The sequence below is a fragment of the Manacus candei genome, unplaced genomic scaffold (assembly GCF_025592945.1).
Source record: "Manacus candei isolate 608988 ecotype Guabito, Panama unplaced genomic scaffold, ASM2559294v1 h1tg000050l, whole genome shotgun sequence".
Classification (NCBI taxonomy): Eukaryota; Metazoa; Chordata; class Aves; order Passeriformes; family Pipridae; genus Manacus; species Manacus candei.
The window spans coordinates 4,719,721-4,743,214 of record NW_026138098.1 but is presented as its reverse complement, the minus strand read 5'-3'; the positions used below and the strand labels follow the sequence as shown (position 1 = coordinate 4,743,214).

General features: G+C 43.0%; 1 protein-coding gene across 2 annotated transcripts in view; it reads left to right on the top strand.

Annotated features, from left to right (window-relative positions):
- Positions 1 to 23,494, top strand: part of CUNH10orf90 (chromosome unknown C10orf90 homolog) — a 64,007-nt gene that overhangs the window by 18,553 nt on the left and 21,960 nt on the right. For both annotated transcript variants that reach the window (XM_051801109.1, XM_051801108.1), the window contains exons 2-3: positions 12,877 to 12,971; positions 15,213 to 16,296. In XM_051801109.1, coding sequence (XP_051657069.1) covers positions 12,877 to 12,971; positions 15,213 to 16,296 — 1,179 coding nt within the window. The remainder of the gene's footprint in view (positions 1 to 12,876; positions 12,972 to 15,212; positions 16,297 to 23,494) is intronic.

Below are 23,494 nucleotides of genomic sequence, written 5' to 3'. Positions count from 1 at the left end.
TTTTTTTTTTTAATGTCATAGATAACTTCTCTCCCACTAAGCACCCACAAAATATACATGCTTCTGAGTGTACTTTAATTTTCTTTTGCTTTTTAAAAATGCACTATGCTGAAAGCCTGGGTTTTAATCTGTTTAAGGAGGACAAAATCTTTAACCCAGTGCCCTTGCAGGTATCCCTACAGTGTTTCTCTCTCAGGTTGGCTGCAATTGGTTGGATTTTAATTTACAGTAAATACTGCTGTTGTAAATATTGGCCTTTTCTCCTCAGTTCTCTTGAATAATGCAGTGCTCTCTAGATTCAATCCCTGTGTGTACACATCTGTTTATCATTCTCACCATCCAGATTGCAGGGAAGTGTTATGGGAAAGAAAATACAGGATCACTAAGCTCCATGGCCCATGGTTTGAAATAAAACTGGCTTGTTTTCCTGCTCATGGTGGGACAGCTCTTGGAGTGCTCCCAGCACACATTTATATGTGTCCCAGCAAAAACCAGGCTCTTCTCTGTTTTCCCTTTGGATATAAAAGTCACCAAGGTAACTTTTTTGAGCAGATGTAAAAAAGGTCCATTACAAACTAAAAAAAGAGCAAATAAAGCAGCCAAAAGCCCATCTCTTCCTAAAAAAAACCCCTGCAAATTAACCAAATTAAGTCCAACTAATCCAATAAAGATGTCCACCTAAGTCCAAGAAAATCAGGAGAAAAAAGAAGATGTAGTTGTAGAAAGGAGGAGGAAGGGGACGTGCTGCTCAGAGGGGAAGTGCAATTGTTATTTCTGGAAGGAGGGACAGCACAGTTGGTGGCAATGAAGTACTTCCCTGGCCTCTCACACCAACTGCAGTGGGTTTGTGGCTGGGAATTCAGCCAGGACACTGTTCTAAAGTGGGAAAGTGTGGCACCAGCAGCTGAGTGACAGGAAAGGGTGTCCCCACAGTGATGTGTTAGTTACCTGAGCTCACCCTGGCTGGAAAAGGATGGGAGCTGTATTTGCACCAGGATTCAGGAGTCAGGTAGAACACTGTGTTGCTGATACAAAGAATTACTAACTCAGTTAACGTGACTGGCAATGACTAATCCACTGGCACAGTGTGTGTCCATTGCAAGGAGGTCAGGTTAATAATTACAGCCTATTCCACAACATGCCCACTTTTTCCAAGGAATTTTTCTTTGGTGTTTTTGCTTGGCTTTGAGAAGGTGAGGGAGGAGAGTCGTGTTGCATCATGAGAGAGTTCAGCTGGGAGCCAGCCTTAAATGGAGAGGGGAGATGTCAAAACTGAGGGTTGTAGCAGTGTAGACAGGCTGTAGAATTTTATATCCTAATTTCCAGCTGAAACTTTCCTGAAAGAAAATTCCACCTGAGCTTCTTTTCTGCCAAAGCATCCAGGCTTGCACTGGCTCTCTGCACGCTCCCAGTGCAAAGTTCACTGCCCTGGGCTTCAGACAGACCATCAACTGGTCACATCCCACCCAAGCACGGGTGTCACCAGCAGCTCTTAACATACTCTTTGTTAAGCTTGAAAATGCTTGGGAATGTCCTACAGGTCATTTTGCAGCTTCCAGCTGCAGGATTTAATGGCAGTTAATGTTAGAGAGAATATTGATAATGACCGAAGAGGTTTTTGAAAGCACATTCAGCAAAGTCTGTCTCCTGTAACTGGTGGACCTGAAGAGACCTTTGGGATCAATCCTTGTCCCAAAGCACTCAGTGGAAATGCTGAAACTGAGAAGGGCCAGGATTTGGCTTGGGGAGCAGTGCTGGATGAAGAGTGCAGCTAAATTATTTAATGGTTTATGTGCTGGCTCTGGATCAGACATTGTCGTGGAAAAGAACAACTGTAGGACAAACCAAGTGGGGGTGGTGGGAACCATCCACAGCCACTTAATTCTGCCTTTGAGAGGGGGTCACTTCAGCATTTGGTTACTCTGAGCTGTTCAGTTATTCCTTCTCACTGCATTATTCCGTGTATTCTCTGGGATAAAACCTGGGTATCCAATGCTGTGCCTATCATAAACACATTTAGGAGGGTGACTAGTAATGATTTGCTACATGACTTTAAACAGGACAGATGTTGTACATGATTATGTCTAAGGTACCAGTTATGGCATCATTAGATTGGCCTCCAGCAGTTAACTTTTAAGTCCCATAATTTTCATAATCTTAGCATGAGATTCAATATTTATTTAGAGACTGAAAGCAAAAGTATTAAATTGAAAATACAGGCTAAAAAGAAAGAGGTCATTTCATGAAGGCACTTGGTGTGTCCAGCTGGAGAAGAGGAGACTGAGGGGAGACCTTACTGCAGGTACAACTTCCTCAGGAGGGGCACAGGAGGGGCAGGCACTGATCTGTGCTCTGGGGGGACCAGGGACAGGACCCAGGGAATGGCCTGGAGTTGTGTCAGGGGAGGTTTAGGTTGGATCTCAGGAAAAAGTTCCTCCCCCAGAGGGTGGTTGAGCACTGACCAGGCTCCCCAGGGCAGTGGGCACAGCACCAAGGCTCAGGGAGTGTTCGGATGATACTCTCAGGCACATGGTGTGACTCTTGGGGATGGTCCTGTGCAGGACCAGGAGTTGAACTGGGCGATCCTTGTGGGTCCCTTCCAACTCAACACATTCTGTGATTCTGTGACAGAGCCCATGAGCCAAGACCCAAATATCACCCTGGTGCTCCTCCCTCCTCCCCTGTCTCCTTGACCATTCCCTCTTCCATCTGCCCCCCGTCCCTCCTCGTTGCTCCCAGTGCAAGGAGCAGCACCCCCCACGAGGGATGTGTCCTGCCCAGCTGGTAGGAGTGTCCATGGATCAAACATGGGAAACCCAGTGAACCTCTCCCTGTGGCAGCCTCTCATTTTTACAAAGGCATTGATTTTCCTGGGGAGCTCATTGGAGATGAGCCATCGACCCTTCTGTCACGTTGTTTCAAAGAGACCACAAGCTCAAAAGCCCAAGGCTGGACATAAAAAAGGATAGGGCATAAATCAAATTCCTCCTGGAAATCAGGCTAAAATCTGATCAAAACAGAGGGCACAGTGTAAAAGGGTTGTCAGATTTTTTTGTTCTGTGTGTTTGTTTTTCTTTAATTGTTTCACATGCAGTAAATAATAATTAGGAAAAATAATAATAGTTAGGAAAAAACTAGGACTTCTAAAACACAGGGACAAGTTTTTTGCAAGCACATTTGTGTGTGTCATGCTATGCAACATCCTCCTGCCCAGGAGAAAGTGGCCCTTTGTGTTTATTCCTGTATCAGTCTCAGTGACATCATCATTAAAATGTAAAGGTATGTGAATGACTTTATTCACAGAAGTATCCTCTAAAGGGTGAATATTTTGAAAATAACTAGTCACATATTGAAATATTTTTCCAATTGGTCTTGCATCAAAGTGTGTTGGGGCGTGTGTGTATATTTTACAAATGCAACCCTGGAGAGCGAGGAAGACCTGCAGCAAGTAAAGGAAAATGCGTTTTCTTCTCAATCAGTCACAGCTCTGGTGTCGCTGAATGCAATAATTTGGGATCTGAGCTTTTAGTCTTGCACAAGAAATGGAATATACAAACAATCATCAGTTGTGGTGGTTGCTAGGCAGCAGGTTAGTGCTCCTTGAAAAGCAGCCTGGTGGGGCTGGTGGGTGCAGACAGTTCCCAACCTGGCTCCTTCCCATCCAGGTGACACCCACAGCCAAAGAGAGCTTGAAAATTCTACTTTTCTGGCATTTAAAAGATGCAAAGTTAAAGCTTTGAGGGCTTTAACGTTTAAGCATCAATCCCAAGCTTTTCTGCACCTCCATTTCTGAACTGAAAGCCTGAGTGATTAAAGAAGAAAAGAAAAAAGGCAATTGCCAATTATCTACTGTTGAGTCTCGTGATAAACCCCAAATCCACCATGCCCTGTTTTATGATCATATGACAACGTTTTTGTTTTAATCTCTGGCATGATCTGTGTTTCTAAACCTGTTGTCATGGAATTCAAAAGGGATAATTCCAAGATCAAACAAGTCATGGATGCGCAGTAAAAGCATGTGATGAATAGAGATTTGGTTTTTTATTTTCCCTTCAAAAGGTAAATGTAGGTAATAATTCACCAACCGAAAAGTTTTATGTGGTGGAATAATTACTAAGTTCAACTGTGTGAAGAGCTGTTAGCTTTAGAATTGAGGCAAGTCAGTGGCAACTCAGATAAACTAGGGAGAGCTGCATAGAATTCTTAAATTATGCAAAATAGAACTATTTATTTGTGATCAAACTAGTGACTTAGAAACAGAACTTTGTAGGCTTTTTAGTTATTTAAATCTTAGCTATTGTGAATGCTGACTTTTTAAACTTGGTTTTAGCATCCCCTATCATCAGGCAGTTTCTGATGTCTGTAATCACAGCAGTTAATGGGAAAGTCTTTCCAGAAAGAAATAATAATCCCAAGTATTACACAAAACCAAATGCTTCTATTGCACAGAAGTAGCGTGAAAAGTCTCTATTAAAGTTGGCATGGCTGGTGCTCCACTGAGTTTTGTTTTGTTGTACAAATCGTTCGGTGTCAAATTTGGCTCATGTGAACATCCTGTTCCTTTGTTTTGGGAACAAAATAGGAGTAATAGAGGTGTGTGTCGGAATCACTGCTTTGATGCCTCGACAAAAGCATCTGTACCCGCAGCACACATCATTTTTCTGGACTCACCACTGTATTAAGAGTATTAAAAGGGGAAAAAAAAAAATCAATAAATACCATTGTTAAGCCAAAGCATCATGAAAAAATCCCTGCAGCAGGACATATATTGAGTCATAAAATGCGTAAGAGACAGTGCACAGGTTTTCTCTTGTCCTCCCTACAGTTTCTTGTCTTAAAGTTAAGCTCTTTCAAAAGCAGGTAAGTGTAGGAAATATTGAATCCCTGAGGCCAAACAATTACCTCGAGCTCTTATTTCTTATTATGCCGAAGCAGCTCTGGGCTAATTTGTGCAATTTGTATTTGCCACCAGTTCTGAGGAACGCGGGTGGAATTGTTATTTACAGAATCCATTTGCACCATCAAAGTCTCTGTGGGTTATGACCTTCACATAAATATACATAATAGCACAAAATAACTCTTCATAAATATACTTTTTGGCTGCAGAACTACTTTTCCTTTGTTTGCTTATGCATCGTGTTTGTCATGTTTACAGTCACTTAAGAATTTTCTGGCCATCTCAAGCATTCCTGAACTTCCAGAAATGGATGTGGACCCTAAAATGTGGGTGCCTTAATGATGTGCTGGGAAGGGGACTCTGAGAGGGGTTGGAGGAGTCCTTCCATCAGCTCCTTCTGTATGAAATGTTTCTGTTAGTTAAATTTCTTTTGAAAGGACATTAGGTGGTCAATAAGCCAAATAATGTGACAGTAGGTACTAAGGAATCCCAGTGCAAGGCTCTGAAGCAGGAATTGTATTCAGAATGCCTTAAAATTGGAGATAAGTGGAACCCAGAAAATTTAAATTTGGATTTAACTTGGACTTGCCTCCTTTGTTCGCCTCTATCTCCTGGCTACTTTCTTTTCTGACACATCTAGTGTTCATATTTAAATGTTTTATTCAAATTTTTCTAACCCTAATGTATCTCTGACATGAAGGAGCTCCAGAGTTTGCCTTGCTCTTGGTTTTAATCCTCTCCTGCCTCCCGTGCCATATTAAGGACACTTTCAGAGCCTGTCATCCCGTTATCTCCATCTCTGATTGCCATCCATCTGCCTGGTCCCACGTGGTCCCAAATACCACCTTCAGGACAAAACCCCTTCCTGTGTTTCCTGACCCCACAGAAGGGCTTGTTTAGGCAATCCCAAATAACTTTTTCCTATGAACAGTTTTCCAAAAGAATAGGATGGCCCCGAAACAGGAATTTTGGCAAAAAACCAGTGTCACCTCCCTTGTGCTGCCCCTTGCCTTGGTGTGAGCAGAGAGCACCTCATACAGGAACCAGAACTTCCCAGTTTTACCTAGAGAGGACTCCTTTTCTCCAAGGAGAATTTGGGTTCTGTTGCTGCTCATGCACAGCCTCCAACTGCTTTGCCAGATCTTTGTGTCCCAGTTACAGAAACTCTGTCTCACAGGATCCTGGTGAAATGTATGGAAAATATGGGATTGCTTTCAGCAGGACAAAGGGATGGGTGGAAACCAGTCCCACCAAAGTGGAGGAACCATGAAGCTTCAAGATGTCTCTTGTTCATCAGCAGTGGGGAGCTTGATGACTTGCTCCATGTCCCTAATTTTTCCTCTCCCTGACACAGGAACCTGTGACATTCATGGCATCTCTTCTGTTTCTACAGTGAAACTACTGAAAAAAAAACTATGAAAGAGAATTATTTGACTATTGAACATTGTTATCCCTCACAGTCCACCCCAGTTCTTGGTATCCTCCCTCCATACCCTGTTTTTGGGCTCCTCATTCCCCTCCTACCACATTTTACAAAGATGCCAGCAGAGCTCCATCAGGGAGCTCCAGGGACAGCCCATGTTGTTTACAGTGAAGAAATCAAGCCTATGCCAGTTAAATTTTCCTGTGCACTCCCATTTGAGCCCTTGGCCTGAGTTATGTCCACACAGTTGGGCTTTAGAAACTTCAGTGAGTTAGTCACTACTTCTAGGGACTGAGATTTGTCAGCATAAGCCTATGGTCCCTAAAGAAATGTAGGACTGTGTTCTTCCCCACACCTCTGAAAATTGAACAAAATAAATGTTTAATTTATAATAAAAATAAAACTTGGAGGAGGAGAAAGAGAAAAGGGAGAAAGTAAAGGGTTTTCTTAATTTTATCTCTGTGTGTGTGATGGATTTGCTGGGGGTGATTCCTCCCTTTAAATTATTAACTGAAGATAAAGAATAATAGCAATGCATAATGAAAACACATTTCTTTTTCTCCTTTGCATGGGCTTGAAGATATAATTCTTGTGCTCCTTCCAACCCCCTGATGGGCACCTCGTTTCTAATGGCAAGGATAATGAGAGATTTATGACTTCTGGCTTTTTGATAGCAGAGCAGGACTCATTTGTCCCTTCCATGGTGGATCCTGTAATCATCTCTGCAGGCAGCAGCTACAGCTCCAAGGTGTGTGAGCAGGGAAAGATAATTCACTTATCAAAATCTCACGATGCCACTCGTAACAGAAGAAAATCCATCCTGACATCTTAGAAAAAATATTTTTCTATTTTGTTTACATAATGAATCCTGTTCAGGCTGAAATGATTTCAGGCTGTTTTGCTTACTCTGATTTGAAAGCCTTCCCAACAAAGCTGCCTTAAAACACTGTCATCTTTGTGCCACTGTGTTCAAGTGCTTTCCTTTGTGGCAAAGTGTTTGTATTGGTTTGGCTTTTTTCATGACAAGAAAGGTTTCAAATAAAGAGCTGGCAGCTGCTTTTTCCTTCTTTAAGCCTGTATCATTTGACCCCCATTGTAAGGATGTGCAGGGTACTTTTTATGAGTTCTGCAAAGATTCTTTGAGAGGACTGGGAGACTGTTCCTGTGTCATCCTCTCTTGATGAGCACACACTGTGGGTTTTAGCTGTGTTTGAGCTCTCTGGGTGGCACCCTGTGCTCCTTCAAGTATCTTGGTGAAAATTACTGCCTGGTCTTACAGGAAAGTTGTTAAATGTCAAATCCTTCAGAGATGAATGTCAGGTGTATTGTTATGGGACTGTAAGAGAGTAAAATCCTCGTGTGGCTGTGGGGCTGCCCCCTGCCCCGCCCAGTCCCATCTTCACTGGGCTGCTGCCTTTGGATCATTGTCTGTGCAACACCTCCCCTCTTCCTGGAATTTAACATCCCTTCTGAAGGCTCAGGGTAATGTCCCTGAAGGACAACAAGACTTTTACCCAGAGAAGCTGTGGCTGCCCCATTTCTGGAAGTGTCCAAGGCCAGGTTGGACGGGGCTTGGAGCAACCTGGGATAATGGAAGGTGTCCCTGCCCATGGCAGGGGGTGGAACGAGATGGTGTTTAAGCTTCCTTCCAACCCAAACCATTCTGTGCCTGTTCCAAGGCTTTCTGGAGATGCATCACTATCTCCACTAACAAGTAAACGCAACGTTTGCTGGTAGATACCATATAAATTGATTTAATATCATCAGGGATTCTGATAAAAGTTGGAATTTTCAGCATTCATCTGTCTTTACTTTTAATATCAAGCATGTGAACTTCAGCTTTGCTGTTCAGTTCTATTTTAGATGACAGCAGTCTTTGCAATCTTATGATATTCCTTCTTTATGACACATGAAGAAGACCAGAAGACATGGATTTGGTTCCGGTGTTCATTCTGCCTTGGCTTTCATCTCAGATGTATCTGAAACGTCCGGATGGTTTTTCTGGATGACTCACTTCAGATCTGAAGGAGCGAGTGATGATCTCTCCCAGCCCTTTCTGAGAGGGAGCATGATGAATCTTTAATGGTGACACTTTTGTCCTCAAGGCTTCCTCAGGTATTTGAATTAAAGAAGTCACAAGGAAATTTAAGCAGTTTTAATGTTTTAAACAGAAGGAAGTATAAATTACTTCCTCCAGTAGGAATAATGCACAGAAGGAGGAAAAGGCTTTAAAAAGAAGGTTTAATGATGTTAAAGGTATTGTATTAACAGGGTGGTTGCTCTGATGGCTGACCCTGCAGCCAAGCCAGTGGTGTCCTTTTGCTCCCAGGTTCCAAATAGGGAATTTGAGCATTTTTGGATAATCAACAGTGCTGACTAGGGGGCTGTAGGGATCCTGACTGCCATGGACATGGGAGGGAGCCCAACTCTCTTCACCATTTTCATAGATGATCATTTAAGATGAGCCAAAAAGATAATTTTTCTGCAAAGTGGAGAAGTTTTCCTCTTTTCAGACAGTGTTCATGTTCTGCAGTGCTGTTTTATGGCGTTTTGAGGGAAGTGCTGGAGGTTCCTGGAGACTCTGGAGGAGTTCATTGGGAGGTGATGCTGGTGGCTCAGCAGTGATGGGGGATGTGAGCGGTGCAGATCAAGCAGGGCTTGGAGCAGAGCAGAGGAGACCAGAAGTGCTGACACACATTTGAAATTTGTCAGCATGTGAATAGTAAATGAACAGAATATGCAACTTTCATGACAAAAACTGGAGATGAGGCCAGGGCCAGTGGTCTGAAGTCATTCCACCTCTGCCCAGTGTCACTCTGGGTGTCAATCATGGAATTGTTTAGGTTGCAAAAGCCCTCTAAGATCAAGTTCAACTGTTCCCCCAGCACTGCCAAGCCCATCACTAACCCACGTCCCCAGGGGCCACTCCACAGGTTTTTTGAACACTTCCAGGGATGGTGATACTACTGCTTCCCCAGGCAGCCTGTTCCAATGCTTGACAACCCTTTTGCTCAAGACATTTTCCCTGAACTCTAATCTAACCCTCCCCTGACACAACTTGGGGCCGTTTCCTCTTGTCCTGTCCCTTGTTCTCTGGGAGCAGAGCCTGACCCCCCCCCAGCTTCCCTCTCCCATCACGAATTTGCAGAGAGTGAGAAGGTCCCCCCGAGCCTCCTTTTCTCCAGGCTGAGCCCCCCCAGCTCCCTCAGCTGCTCCTGGTGCTTCAGACCCTTCCCCAGCTCTGTTCCCTTCCCTGGACACGCTCCTGCCCCTCAATGTCCTTCTTGTAGGTAGTTTATCATCAAACAACATCCCCCAGCAGGCAGCCTGTATATGTCTAGAAAACACCTGAAACATTGGTAAACCAGCATTTTCCATGGACTGTTTCTCTGTATGTCTCAAGTTTTGTACAAAACCTCAGCTGGCTCCACACTGGGCTGTCCTGTGCATGCCAAATATTCGCAGGACGCTGTTTTTCAGCAGCACCCTCACCTTTGCAATCGATCTCTGTTTCAGCAAGCTGATTTACAAGTACATCTTTTCTGAATCATTATCTGAGCCGGCTGCCAGTTGGCCCGAGGCAGAGATCCAGGCACTCGAGACTGGGAGAATCGGTTCCAGCTGCACTCCCTAATTAGGAAAACCCTGGTCTGGAGCCGGATGTCCAGATGCCTTGCCAAGGAGCGTATCATTTGGTTCAACAAACAGCGTTTTGAGGGGAAAAAAAAAAAAAGAAAAAGAGGGAAGATGTAACAGGACAAAGGTCACCTGCCAGCAGTTGCTTCTCTATTCCTCGTTTCATCTCCCGTTAGTGTAAGCTGGAGAGGTGGATCGTGGTGGGAAGGGAAGGTCTGGGGAGGTTAAACAAATCCATGGGATTTCAGCTTGGATAGAAATAAGTTTCTCATGCTCCCCACAGAGATGGAAAGTACTTGAAATGCCATTTCTTTCGTGCTTTCGCACCAGGGAAAAACTGAACTTTGCGTTTCGTTGTGTAACAAGAGTTCCAGTGCAATGTGTTTTGTCAGCAAGGAGAATTTGAAAACCTGGTATGTGACACATCTCAGCTAAAGCCTTGTGCTCCCCGTAGTGTCTTCATTTCAAACACAGACTCAAGCTCTTTTTAAAGGTTTAGTTTTTTTTTCTTTGCTTGTTCTGGTGACATGAATTAACAGACGTGAAGCTTCCAGGAATAGATTTAATAATATCAGGAAAAATTGGTGCTTTTACCACCAATGCCATTTAATCTGTCTCAGCAACGAGATCAAATGACTTGCCAAAAGTTTGAGTGTTTTTCAACAATAGGATTCCTATAGTAATATGAGAATGTCGTTGCACAGGATATGGTAAAAAAGGCAGTGCAAAACTCCACTGTGAATGATTTAGCAAAGAAAATAAATATTTCCTCCTCTTCTTCTTCCCACCTCAATTATTCCCATCTTTTCTACTCCAGAAACAGCTACTTTTTAAAGTTAGATAAGCAAGGATTAACCAGTCTGTTCCAAGGGATCTGTAGGAAATTGGAAGTTTCTACCTACAGATTATTGCTAATCATAGGAGATTACTTTGATAAGAATAATTTACCTGTTATATGAAATCTGCAATGTGGACTTTGACAGCTTGTTCTTCTTTGGCCCTTTAGTGTCAGTCTTTTGTGCTGGAAGTACATTTGAATGAAATTCATGGAAAACCATCTGGTAAAAGAAGCCTGCCTGGATCTGATTTATCTCTGGCCAGCCCTCTGGATTTCCTTGTGCACTGGTTGACATTCACAAGTTGATGTTCTCCTGTTGTAGTTTCCTGCTCGATCCGAGACAACTGTGGGTTTCTTACTGTAAAGCATTTGAGGAAAATATTGATAACTCAGTGGAATTTGTTGCTTTATTACGTAAGGTTTTTTAAACAAAATTTTGGATTTTTTAAGATCTTGTCATAACTCAATCCAAGAATTTCTTCTTTATCCTTCTCTGCAAGTTATTCTCTATTTAGCTGTTTTAAAAAGTGAATAAGACAGCACATGTAGCAGCTCTTCATCCTGATGGCGTTCACATGTAACTCATCACATTACTGGCACACTGAAAATAACCTTTCCGCGAGGCTCCCCCAGGAGTTACCCCTATCCCACTGCTCGTGAATCCTGATGGATTTTTTCCCTTGCTGTTTTTGTGTTCCTCTCTGTGCCCCACGACAAGGTGAGGTGCTCCAAGGGCATCTCGCCCATGTTTGGTGCCAGCAGTTACCAACATTAGATCAGGTTCACTGATTGCAACTCTGCATTATTTCTTTGCCAAAAAACATGTTGTGGGCCCTCTGCTCTGGCTATTTTCTGTATTCTCTTTTTTTCCCAAGCTGTGGCTAATGAGTCCAGCTGTTTGCTCTGCTGCTCAGGACTCTCTGTTGCTCAATGACAAAAACCAACCTCTTTTTTCATGCCAACCATGGATAAACACAGTGCCATTGGCATCTTGGAGTTCTGCTAGTAAAGTGTTAAAGTATATTTTAGTGTACTTTATTAAAAAAAAAGGTTCATCAAACATCCTCTAAGTGTTTTGAGATGTGGTGGGACTGAAGGAGATCTCTTGATCTCTTCTTTCCTCTCTTCCCTTCACCCAAGGAGACAAAGCCATGAAGCCTGTTGTGGTGAGTACGCTTAAAAAAACACTTCTTGAAGTGGAGCTGAGTTACATTGCTTTGTTAATATATTGTTACATATAAACTGAAATTCTGCTTAGCAAAAAACTTCTGTGGCAGGCTGTCTAGGTGAAAGAAAAATAACACAAAAGCGCTTAGCAGTGGTGTGACATGTTGCTGTAAAGCAATAGCCAGGAATGCCAAGAGATTTCAGTCCAAATGGAGAATTTCTGAAAATTAATTTTGGATGCTTGATACAAAATAGAAAGTAACGTAATTTCTGGCAGAGGGGTTGACAGCAGACGTAATGCATCATTGCAATGGCCCAGCCTGTGTGTTAAATGGAAATTAGCTCCATGTAAAAAGCTGCAGAGAGAGTAGAGCTCACAGAAAACAAAAAAATAACAAAAGCAGAGGCTGATGTACTGGTGTAACAGTTGCCCTGAACTAGAAACGTTCTGATGTAATAGAACCGGTGAATATGGCTTGAAATTACTGCAGTTCTTTAAACGTGAAGGTGACTTAGTGCAAATGAAATGGAGCTCACAGTGTCCAGCCCGTTCCTGGGCTGGTTTGTGCTCCCTGTTCTGCAGACAGCACAAAAGGGATGCTTGTTGGAATCTGCGTTTCCCACCTTCCCTGATACCTCCACCCTCATGCCTGAAGCCATGGAAATCAAAAGCAGAGATACTGGAGCTTTGGATCAACCCTGAACACATTGTGAGACTGTCCACATCCTTGCAACAGGATCCCAGGGGTGGTTCAAGTGCCTCTCCTGCAAAGCGGGAGAAACAGATCCCAGGGCAACCAGATCATTTACAGGAGCTCTTTCCCTCCTGCTTGTACTCCATTTAAAAACACATTTTCTAACTCATCTCCTCCAGAACACTGGAAATAATGTTCCTTTCTCTGTGTTTTTCCCCAGGGGTGACACAGAAGCGATGGAGCACTGACGGTCACAGGACATGCTCAGGCCTTCAGCAGGAGAGTGCTGGGGGGGGCACATCGAGCTCTACCAAGGTAAAATAAATAAATTCTGTTTGGATAGCAGTCAGCAGAACGCATGAGGGTTTAGAAAACAATCACTGATTGCTGAGCAGTGTGTTTGGACTTGGTTTTGTTTAGCTAGGCTTAGCTTAGGCAGCAGAAAAGCCAAATAAAATGATGGCTAAGTGTTGTGATTCTGTGCGCTCTTGGTCAGGGGGGAAAATTGCCTGTTTTGTTGGGGAAAAGAAGTTGTTAAAAACACCCCAGGAGACTAAATCAAGTGGCATCCCAAATATCAGTACACTCTGCCTGAGATGTTCTCAAGATAAAGCCTGAAGCTTTCAGATCCTCGCAATTACTTTGTGTAAGTGTGGATTTTTCTCACAGGGTGCAGTGAAGCTTGAAAGCTCCCAACGAGCAAAGGATCTGCTGGTCAAACCTTAAGGATCCATTTCTTTGCCAAAGATTGGGAGGAGGAAATAATACAAATATCCAAGCAGAAAAAGGAAAAGCAAATTATTTAAAATACTGGTGCAGGAGTTTGTAGCTAATCAGGAGCGTTTTTGACATGCCTTTGGACTCTTGCAGGATGTCTCCATCTGTGCAGCCCTTAACAAAAGGAATAAATGTCAAATTAACTACTGGAGCATGAGAGATGCATCCAAAATAAAGTCTCTCAAGGAACATTCTTCTTTGGTGCCCTGTAGAAATCTTGGGGAAGGCGAGAGTTTTGGAAGGCATGCAAAGGTCTTAAACCTGGAGGCAGAAGTAAATGAAGTGCAGAAAATATGAGGCAAATGTTGTTACAAACCATGAAAGAAACAGAGAAGGAAGAAAATGCTTTCCCTGGGGCTGTGAAATTATTGAATTGTCAAAACCACAGGCAGCTGGTTTAAAGAGTTGATAAAATTTATTTGGCATTTCACCTCGTTAATAAACGCTTGATCTACCTCTACCCATTTGGGTTCCCAATCACCTCCTTCTAAAGAGTTACAAGGGAGCCCAGTTTTGGTGGTGTTTCCCTGCACGGAGGACAGGAACACAGGAATGCTCTCATAGGATCTCAGGATTGGGTTGAAAGGGTCCTTAAAGATCATCTCCCCATGTGGTTTGGTGCAGTGTCCCAGCTCTGGCACCAAAGCCCTGACAAGGATGACCCTGGTACCTGGGAGGCCACAACACTGCCACCCTCACAGTCTGAATAATATTGTGTTCTGTGAAACCCTTGTTGAGCTGATTATCAGATGAGAGACGCCCAGATAGGACTGGGGTGAGCTCATAACAAGCAGGAGTAAATGGCACCTAAACATGGGCTGAGCTTTCATTATGGAGCTGATCCTCAGATCCTGCATGCCAATTCAGTGTTTGGGTTTTTTATTTCCATCAGGATCAAAAGATCTGGGAGCACAGGGCAGGAGCAATCTAATCAACCAATTTACAGCAGCAATGAGATTAGGCCAGATGCTTTATTGTGTGTGACTTCTGTGACCAGCCACGTGGATAATAATAGCAGGAGGTTTTAAACTCAGGTTTACTCTTTGTCAGAGAGCTGGAACATGAAAGCACCTCCTTTGACTTCTCAAGTGAAGTAACATATGGAATATCAAGATAGATGTTTACTGTTGTGGAGGGAAAATCAATCTGGGCCACTGTCAATCAATCTTGGACATAGATTTTTTATATCATTGGTAGGTATCACCAAGTAATTATAAGCAAGAGGGAACTAATTAATTAAAATAGTACCCAGAACTCCTATCTGAGTAATGGTACCACTTTTGTGGGAGGGATCATGGAGAAGTTTCTCCATGCTTATAACTGATGAGGTTGTAGAGCTGTGATGACCTTCGTGCCCACAGGTTCTCTGCACCATGTGATGTCATGCATAATGACCCTTAATATATTTAAATGTACTTCAGGTTCCAGCAGACCATCATGAAAGAGAGGTTTAGAGTCTGAAACTGGCACTTGCCTTTGCCATGTCCATTTTTAAACAGCTACAAATCCCAAATGTGGCGACAGAATAAATACTCAAAATAATAGTGTGGAATACACAATTTAAACTTTAATATTTTTTTTCATTGAAGCCTCCAAGACAATTCAGAGCTGATTTCAAGAACGTGTTCTTAAGTGACAAAAAAATTTAATATGAGTAGAAAATTAAGAAGAGATATTGAACAAAACTGTCTGTGATTGAACAAAACTGGTGTGATAGCTGGTAGATGAGAAACAGTTGCACATAGAGTATGTTGATAATTTGAATCTTTTCATTTGCAGGAATCTCTGTCTTCACAAAATACAGCCTTGATTTCACCAGTAATCATTTCACAGATGATTGATGGGAATAAATCCAAAGGAAAGCAGCCTGCCTTGCCTATGCAGTCCATGATCCCCCAGCCCAGTGCTTGCCACACAAAGCAGTCTTCGTCTAATCAGGGGTCAGTCAAGGTTACCAGAGCATTTTTGGTACTTCCCAGCAGACTGGAGGTTCAGGCATCTTTAGAAGACACCAAGTCACCACTGGACTCTCACGTCACAGAGGAAAAACGGTGTCCCAAGCAGCAGAACGGGTTTGCCTCCATAACTGTGACAGCCAGGCGTGTGGCTGTGGGCTCTGGGGACACAGCATGTGGCCCTGGGGCTGTGCAGGACCCCAGCATTGCGTCCCCCACCTCCAGCAGGGTCCCTGCTCTCCTCCCTCAGTGGCCTCCACCAGGCCACACACCCCAACGTGCCTCTCCAGGAAAGGTTTCTGAGTCTTGCCCAAGATTAGGTGAAGAGCCACAAAAGCAGCTTTTTGACCCTGGAATCAAGGAGACTGGCTTGGGCCTTGAAAGCAGTGATGGGATGGAGAAAGTACCACCTTCATTCCTCTCCTGTGTCCACCTCCAGGTTTCTCAGCGGTGCCCAAGTACCATCTATTATTTCGACAAGTCCCTCGATGTGTGCATTGCCCAACCTCGAATTAAATGCCAAAAAACATATAGATCCACGTTATCCTTCAATATAAAGTGCAGTTTGTCCAGATTAACAGCAGATGGAGTAGATGGCATAGCTAATGGAGAGCCCATGGAGGAGACAGCTCCAACAAAGCTCCCAGGAGCAAACAAGACTCCACTCAGATCAGACTTGAGTGCAGACTTCACAGAAAATAAGGTAATTAATAAAGTGAAAACAAAGGAAGGCTGTTTGGGTAGCAAATACCCTTTGCAAAGTGTCCTTATCTCAGAACTTCCAGCATTTGTGGATATACCCAGAGGACATAATAACGTAGTAGCAACAAAGAAGGAAGATGATGAGCATTCTGGCAGCTCTCACACTCTGTTTTCCCTCCAACTTCCTAATTCAAGTGGTGAGCCAGGTAAGTGATTTCCTTAAACCTCAGTCTGGTGGAGCAGAGGTTCAGGCTGGAACAGACCCACCGCAGTGATTTTGTGTGAGCAGATAACAGTAATGCTTGTTTCTGCAAAGGCACAGTGAGTCAGAGCACAGCCCAGCTTTCAGTTCCAGGACTGCCATGAATATTTGCCATGCTGCTCATCAGCTGATAGGGAAAACTCCACCTGTGTTTTCTGCACTAAACCTCTACTTTTAACCATCTATTACTGTAATTTATTTTTTTTTCTCCCTGTAACATGCAAGTGCTTATCCCCTGAAAATAACTAGGTCTTTCTTTGAATAAGGGCTGAATTTCAAGGTGTGAAATTAGGAAGATGACTGCACTGAGCTCAGTTTTGTGCTCCTTGCAATCAAAAATTATCTTGTTTTCAGCTTTTAGTTTAGAAGGCTACAGTAACAAGCCCAGGGTTTTATAACTAATGGATCCAGGTAAATGGTTTGCAAATCTTGAACATATTTGTTTCCAACATTTCCAAGCATTTTGCAAGCATAAAATTTCCTTTGCAACATTGCTCTTGGGGAAGGGAGAGGTGCCCTGGGGATTGCTTGGTGCCCAGAGTGGTACAGCTCCTGCTGCACTGGGTATTTTACAGTGCAGCTGTTTTCCAGCACATTTGGATAACCACAGCTGAGTTTATTGACTTTCCAGGAAGGGAAGGTGGATGGGAGGAATGTCAATGAGCAAGTCTGTTTTTCAGCAAAAGCACGATGATTAAAACTTACCCCCTATGTATCCCACGACCTTGGGCTACATTTAATTGCAATTACCTTGTTCTTATATGGTCTTTTTGGTCTAAGGGTCAGTGTATGAACATAAGCTACTTCCTAAGATTCCTCTGTAGCTTCATCTTCCCAGTGTGCACATGGAAAAAAAAAGATGAGAAGCTGCATCTTGTCTTGAGGGCTGGACAAGGTACAAATTCCTTGAAGTTACTGCTGCTCTCCCTTTCCCATGCCTGAAATCAATGACACTGATCCTGCAGCTATAGGGATGCAGGAGCAGCACCTGAGAGAAAATATCCCTTTGTGTTTCCAAGCATAATCCATGCTGCGTGTTGTTGGGAGGGAGATGGCACAGAGGGAAGCGGGAGAGGGAAGATGCCAACCAGTGCTAAAGGGTTGGAGGGAGAAATGTAAAGGGATGACAGCATCAAATTAAGCTTTTCATTGCATACATCCCAATTTCAAATAACAATGTCCTCCTGAAGTTTCCGTAGGGAGTGTCACGTATTCAAGGCTTTGTTCAAAACCATCTAAGGTGTCCCTGTGATATTCCACCGAAACAAGGAATAAAATAACACTGAGCCTTCCCTTGGCTTGGTGATACCATGGTGGCCATGGAAGAATTGCTTTTACCAGAAGCAATTAGAAAGTGAAATGGGACACTGCTCACGGTTCCACAGTTTTACTGAAAAGAGGAAATCAGTGAGGTAAGAAGCTGAGAAATACTGGTTTCTGAAAAAGGACTTCCACCATTTGTGTACACAAGAATATAGGTGTAAATAAACATGGGAAGTGTTACCTTTTTAACTGCTTCCACCTTTTGTGTGAGCAATAATGTAGAACGTAAAGATATATATTTCTCTTGCTCGAACCCTTTGTAACATATAAGAAGGTGTTTATCAGCTTACTACAACTTTCCTGTGTGAAATTTGTATAAACAACCAGAATAATGCTGCAAAACAACAGCCTTTCTCCCCAGGATCACTGAAGTAATGAGGTCTTGCACTGCCATCAACCATTAAAGGTGACAATCATGAGAAACCTGGTTAAACACACGAGACATCCACACTGCTCATTAAAATGAAAGGCAATTGGTATGATTTTAACCTGGGAGGAATGACAAAGTGAGTCCCCTTTAGTTCTGGGTCAAATGAAGGAGAGAAGTGATTAATATGAGATTAATCATAGAATCATTAAGGTTGGAAAAGGCCTTCAAGTCCAGCCATTCCCCAGCACTGCCAAGGCCACCACTAGCCCATGTCCCCAAGTGCCACATCCACATGGCTCTTAAATCCCTCCAGGAATGGGGGCTCCACCTTTCTGGGGAAGAAATTTCATATGACAACATATTCCCAATTATTTTAGATATTTTTCCCTCCAGTATTTACTAGCTCATATCCACTCATGTTAAGCTTTAATCTGCTAAATGTTTATGCAATTAAATGTTTGTGAAATGAAATGTTTAAAAAGAAGGAAGAACTAGCAAAGAAGGGGCAGCAAACAACTTTTGACACCATGTTAGTACTTTAACATAGTTATCTTGTTGGCTGAAGGAACTGCAGAAAGCACTTTGTCCATCACATTTCTGATGACCCAGAAAGTTGGAGTTTATATTGGTTTGCAGCTGGAGGCAATACCTTCCTGCCAGCAGAAATACAAGTGGTAATAACATCACCATGGTTAAAAAAAAAAAAAAAAAGAAGAAGAAGAAGAAAAATTACTTTCAAGGCTACACTTCTGTGTATGAAATCTGTAAATGTAGTTTCCAGGATGTACAGGCTGCTTTATTAGGATCTGAATTGGAATGAGCACCCAAATACTTCTCTGCTTTACAGGTGCTGGGACCAGGTTTGCTGTCTCCTAAAGGGCCAGTTGAGTCACGGCCTCTTTGGAATGTCTTTTTCCTAAATTTTTTGGTGTGACTTCACTAAAGAAATTATAACTCTGCTTACAGGATTGTTCATACTATTTCGTGTTCAAATCCAAGTATTCAAGTCTTGGCTTTACACAGACCTGGATAACCTAATCTAAGGCCCTGCTTTCAGCAGGAGGCTGCTCCAGGTAATCTCCAGAGTTATGTATTTCCACCATGTGCCACATATGAAAAAGATATTTTAGGATTATTAATGAAATGTAAATTTTGGGCTATGCTCATGGGTGGTTATTATATGTAGAAGTCCAAATCTCTCAGACTCAGTGTTCAAAGCCGTGTTTCGTGCTGTAGCATCCCAAGGATGGAATATGATCCCGTGATTTCATCACTATGGACTGTATCTTCTACCAGCTCCATTGTTTTGGGTCTCTACATCCATCATCTGGCAAAAAATTGAATTCCAAGTGCTGCAAAATCCATGTTACATGTGAAGTCAGACTTGAACTGCGGGAGGCCGTAGAGTAGTGGGACTTAAATGTGTTTATTTTAGTGAGTGACCAGCATCTACATCCCCTGGGCAGCTGGAGGAGCGTGTGAAGTGGCCCACTGAGAGCCACAGGACCCCCCTCAGAGCATGGCCAAGGGGAAACCCTGGCCAGGCTCCATGGGGTCCTTGTCACGGGTGATGGATGTGCATCACCCTCCCTTTGGTCACAGCTTTTAACAAGCTGTCAGAACCTGCTAACGCTGCTTTTCAGGGAATGCTGCAATTTCCTTCACTGTCTGCAGCTGATGTCTCATAAATACAAGGTAAGTTAAAAATGAAAAGATTAGTCTTGTTTCTGCTGAAGACAGGAACATTTATAATCTTGATTTCTCACTTACATTTCGTGAAGTGTATATTCCACATGAATATCTAGTTTTCCATCCATCTTTTACAATCTATTACCTACTGGGCTCTATGTTGAATTATTAAAAAGGGGCAAAGAGAAGAAAATGGGACAACTTTAAATTCTCTTTTGACCTCTTGATTAAACAGTATCATCACTTTTCTATGAAAGATTATAAATGCCAACGTCTGAATTTATCTGTTTAAGCTTAAATAACTGTAAACCTCTTGATGCCTGAGCACCTTCACAAACATCAGCTATTTTCTAAACCAGAATAGTTTCTGCTAACAGCTACAGTTTTATTCTTCTTTTGTTGTCATATCCAAAACTGCTGTGCAGAGTTATTAAGGAAGAACCACTGAGGTGGAGAGTAAATCTAGTTTGGATGGTGGGTGCTGTGCTGGCTTCCTCAGCTCTATGGTGAGATACAGAAGATGGTCAAGGAGGGTGGGGGGAGATGAAAAAGGGACATGTCATGAATCACACTCCTATGTAAACATCAGGATTGTGGGATATGTGTCAGCACTGGTGTGCAGCAGGACCAGGGCAGTGACTGTCCCCCTGTGTTGGACTCTGTGGGAGCCTCAAATCCTGGGGTCAGTTTTGGGCACCTCACAAGAAGAGAGACATTGAGGGGCTGGAGCGTGTCCAGGGAAGGGAATGTAGCTGGGGAAGGATCTGGAGCACCAAGAGCAGCTGAGGGAGCTGGGGGGGCTCAGCCTGGAGAAAAGGAGGCTCAGGGAGACCTTCTCTCTCTCTGCAACTCCCTGACAGGAGGGGGAGCCGGGGGGGGTTGGGCTCTGCTCCTAGGGAACAAGGGACAGGATGAGAGGAAATGGCCTCAAGCTGTGCCAAGGAAGGTTTACACTGGATAATAGGAAACCAAAAGGGTTGTCCAGGCCTGGCACAGCTGCCCAGGGCAGTGGTGGAGTCCCCATGCCTGGGGGGATTTAAAAGCTGTGTAGAAGTGACTCCTGGAGATGTGAGTTAGTGGTGACCTTGGCATTGCTGGGGGAGCAGTTGGACTCAATGACCTTAAAGGTCTTTTCCAACCTTAATGATTCTGTGATTCCATGAGTGAGTCAGCAGTGGAAGGTGAATGACACAGACAGGGGATGGTTGTAATGGACATGGTCAGCAGGAGCTGTGGGCACTGGGAACCAGTGGGGGTGTCCGGGGGAGTTGCATTGCCTGTGTTCCTTCTGCAGAACTCTGGAGTGAAATGCTCAGGAGGGGAAGAAAACATTTACATCAGTGAACAGGATAGATCAGAGAGCTGGTAATGGAGTTGCTTATATCTTTTCCCAAAGAGAATGGCAGGTGACTTGAAAGCATAATTCACTTAATTAAAATAACCCTAGTCAGTGAAGAGGGGAAACTGAGATGGGATCTGGGCTTTTGGGGTGTTCAATGGCCCCAGATGATTACAGGCTTGTTTCCTTCTTAGACAAGAGTTTTATTAACAAGTGCTGAAGTCAGCGGCATGTTTTCTAAGGGGTAAATAGCTAGATTTTAATTTGTTTCAAGAGCTATTTTAATTTCTTTATGCAGTGCTCAGGTATGTATATACATACTCCTACTGGAGTAAAAGCAGAACAGCTGGTGCTGTGGGACTTTGAGGTGCTTCTACCTGCAAAATAAAAATATATTTGTGCTTTAAATACACATCGAAGAGCCTCTGATACTTGAGATGTTTTGCATCACGAAAATCCTGTAGGTCACTTTTAAACTAATATGTACTCCTGGTAATCAGAATGGGCTAACTAGGAAATCTGAAGACTATAAGTGGTATTTACTTTCCATTATTAAATAGTATTTGAAATGTTATGGTGAAAGAATGTGGCCTATCTGGCGTTCTCACCTCATCTTCTGTATATGGGAAAGTCACCATGCAGTAAGGCAAAGCACAAGATTTGTGTATGTGTAAATAATATATATATATATATATATATATATATACATGAACAAGATATAATTAGAGGAAAGCTGTTCCTTACAATATGGAATTTATTGTATAGAAACTTGAGTAGCTCCAGCTGATGCCAATTAACTCTCCAGCCTGTGAATGTGTACAGCAGCAGGGATGGTGAAGACAGGAGAAATATGAAATATGGCACACAAGATTTTACTTTAGCTTGCACCTGCTAAGCACAGAGAGCCAAATCTTCAGCTGATGTCAACCAATAGAAATATCTGCCTTCAGAGGGGTGACACTGATTTACATCAGCCCAGAATCTGGCCAGGGACGTTACTGACTTGGCACTATGGACACAGCAGCTGGTGCCGACTTGTTAAGAACAAAGCACCACATGCCAAAAAGCCCATTAAAAAGCGCTCCTTTGATGTTTCCCTTCATCTGGTATAAATTTAAAATGGAGGAGGCTGTCAATTTTCCTTAGTCTAGACATTTTGTGTCATTGGGTCTGTGTCACACTGCAATGTGACCTTCATGTACTGCGTCACATGCTCAGAAATTGAGAATTTGATCCTTTCAGATGCTGAAAACTCAGTGGGGAATTGGCAGTCCTGTTCTGGGTGACTCTGGAAGATGCTGCCAGGCTTCGAGACAGACCCCAGCCTGTGGGATGGGCAATAGCAGTTGTCTGTGTTTATCCTGGAGCTTTTTTTATTCACTTTTTGGAAGTAAGAGGACGCCTCTTCTCTGCTGGACCCTTTCGCATTTATGGAGTACCAAACTCTTGAGCTTTATTTTTTGTTTCAGTTACCTGCTGCTGGTTTCCCCATCCTCTGGTGCGACCAAGGAAGGAGTGATGATGTCTTTGAGTGTAAGAGAAGTAAGGGATCAGCGTGGAGGGGTATTTATTATTCCATTTATTTAAACTATGGGACTCAGAAGAGCTGTGTGGCCTGCCCTTCATATGGATAAATGTCTACCCTTGGAGATCTTAGACAACAGATGAAAGCAAGAGGGATGGATGATGTTCAAGTTGTGTTAGTCAAAGCTACCCTTGAGCTGTTTTTCAATGATGTCACTGTGATGTCACACTGGCCCAGGCTGAGATTATTTTCCTATAGATATGATTGTTCTTTAATGATTTCTCTGTGGTTTAAGGCAATGAGCAGCCAGGGATGGTTGGGGGGATGGTTGGGTTTTCTTGGTTATTCTTTTGTTTGGGATTTTTTGGTGGATGCTTTTGTTTGTCTAAGGGCATGATCATAAAATAATTTGGCTGGAGTTGGAGGAGCTCCTAACCTTCAGGTGTCTTTTGGGGATTAAAGGCTCAGTTTTATGTTATGGGACATAGCAATGAATGTGTTGGATAGAAAGGTCATTATTTCTCGAGAAGACAGAGGGATGTCTGCTCTGTTAATGATGTTATGGAACACATTTCTATGAGTGAAACACACAAATTAGAATTATTTTCCCAAAGATCTTCGTATTGTCTGAAGATCCAAGTTGTTTTGGCTTGTGAAAGTTAAGGGTTTGATTCTTCTGCTGTTTTCCATCTTGGTTAGGTTGGACTTCATGATGTTAAAGATCTTTTCCAACCTACACAATTCTATGATTCTGTGATTCTATGACATTTCTATCTGGAGTTGTCAGAGTTGGTAAAAATGTGAGACAATTTGGAGTGAAAGACTCTGGAGGGTGCAAGTCACTCGTTAGCACTCAGGGCAAGCGGCAGCAGACGGAATACTGGAATCATTAAAAT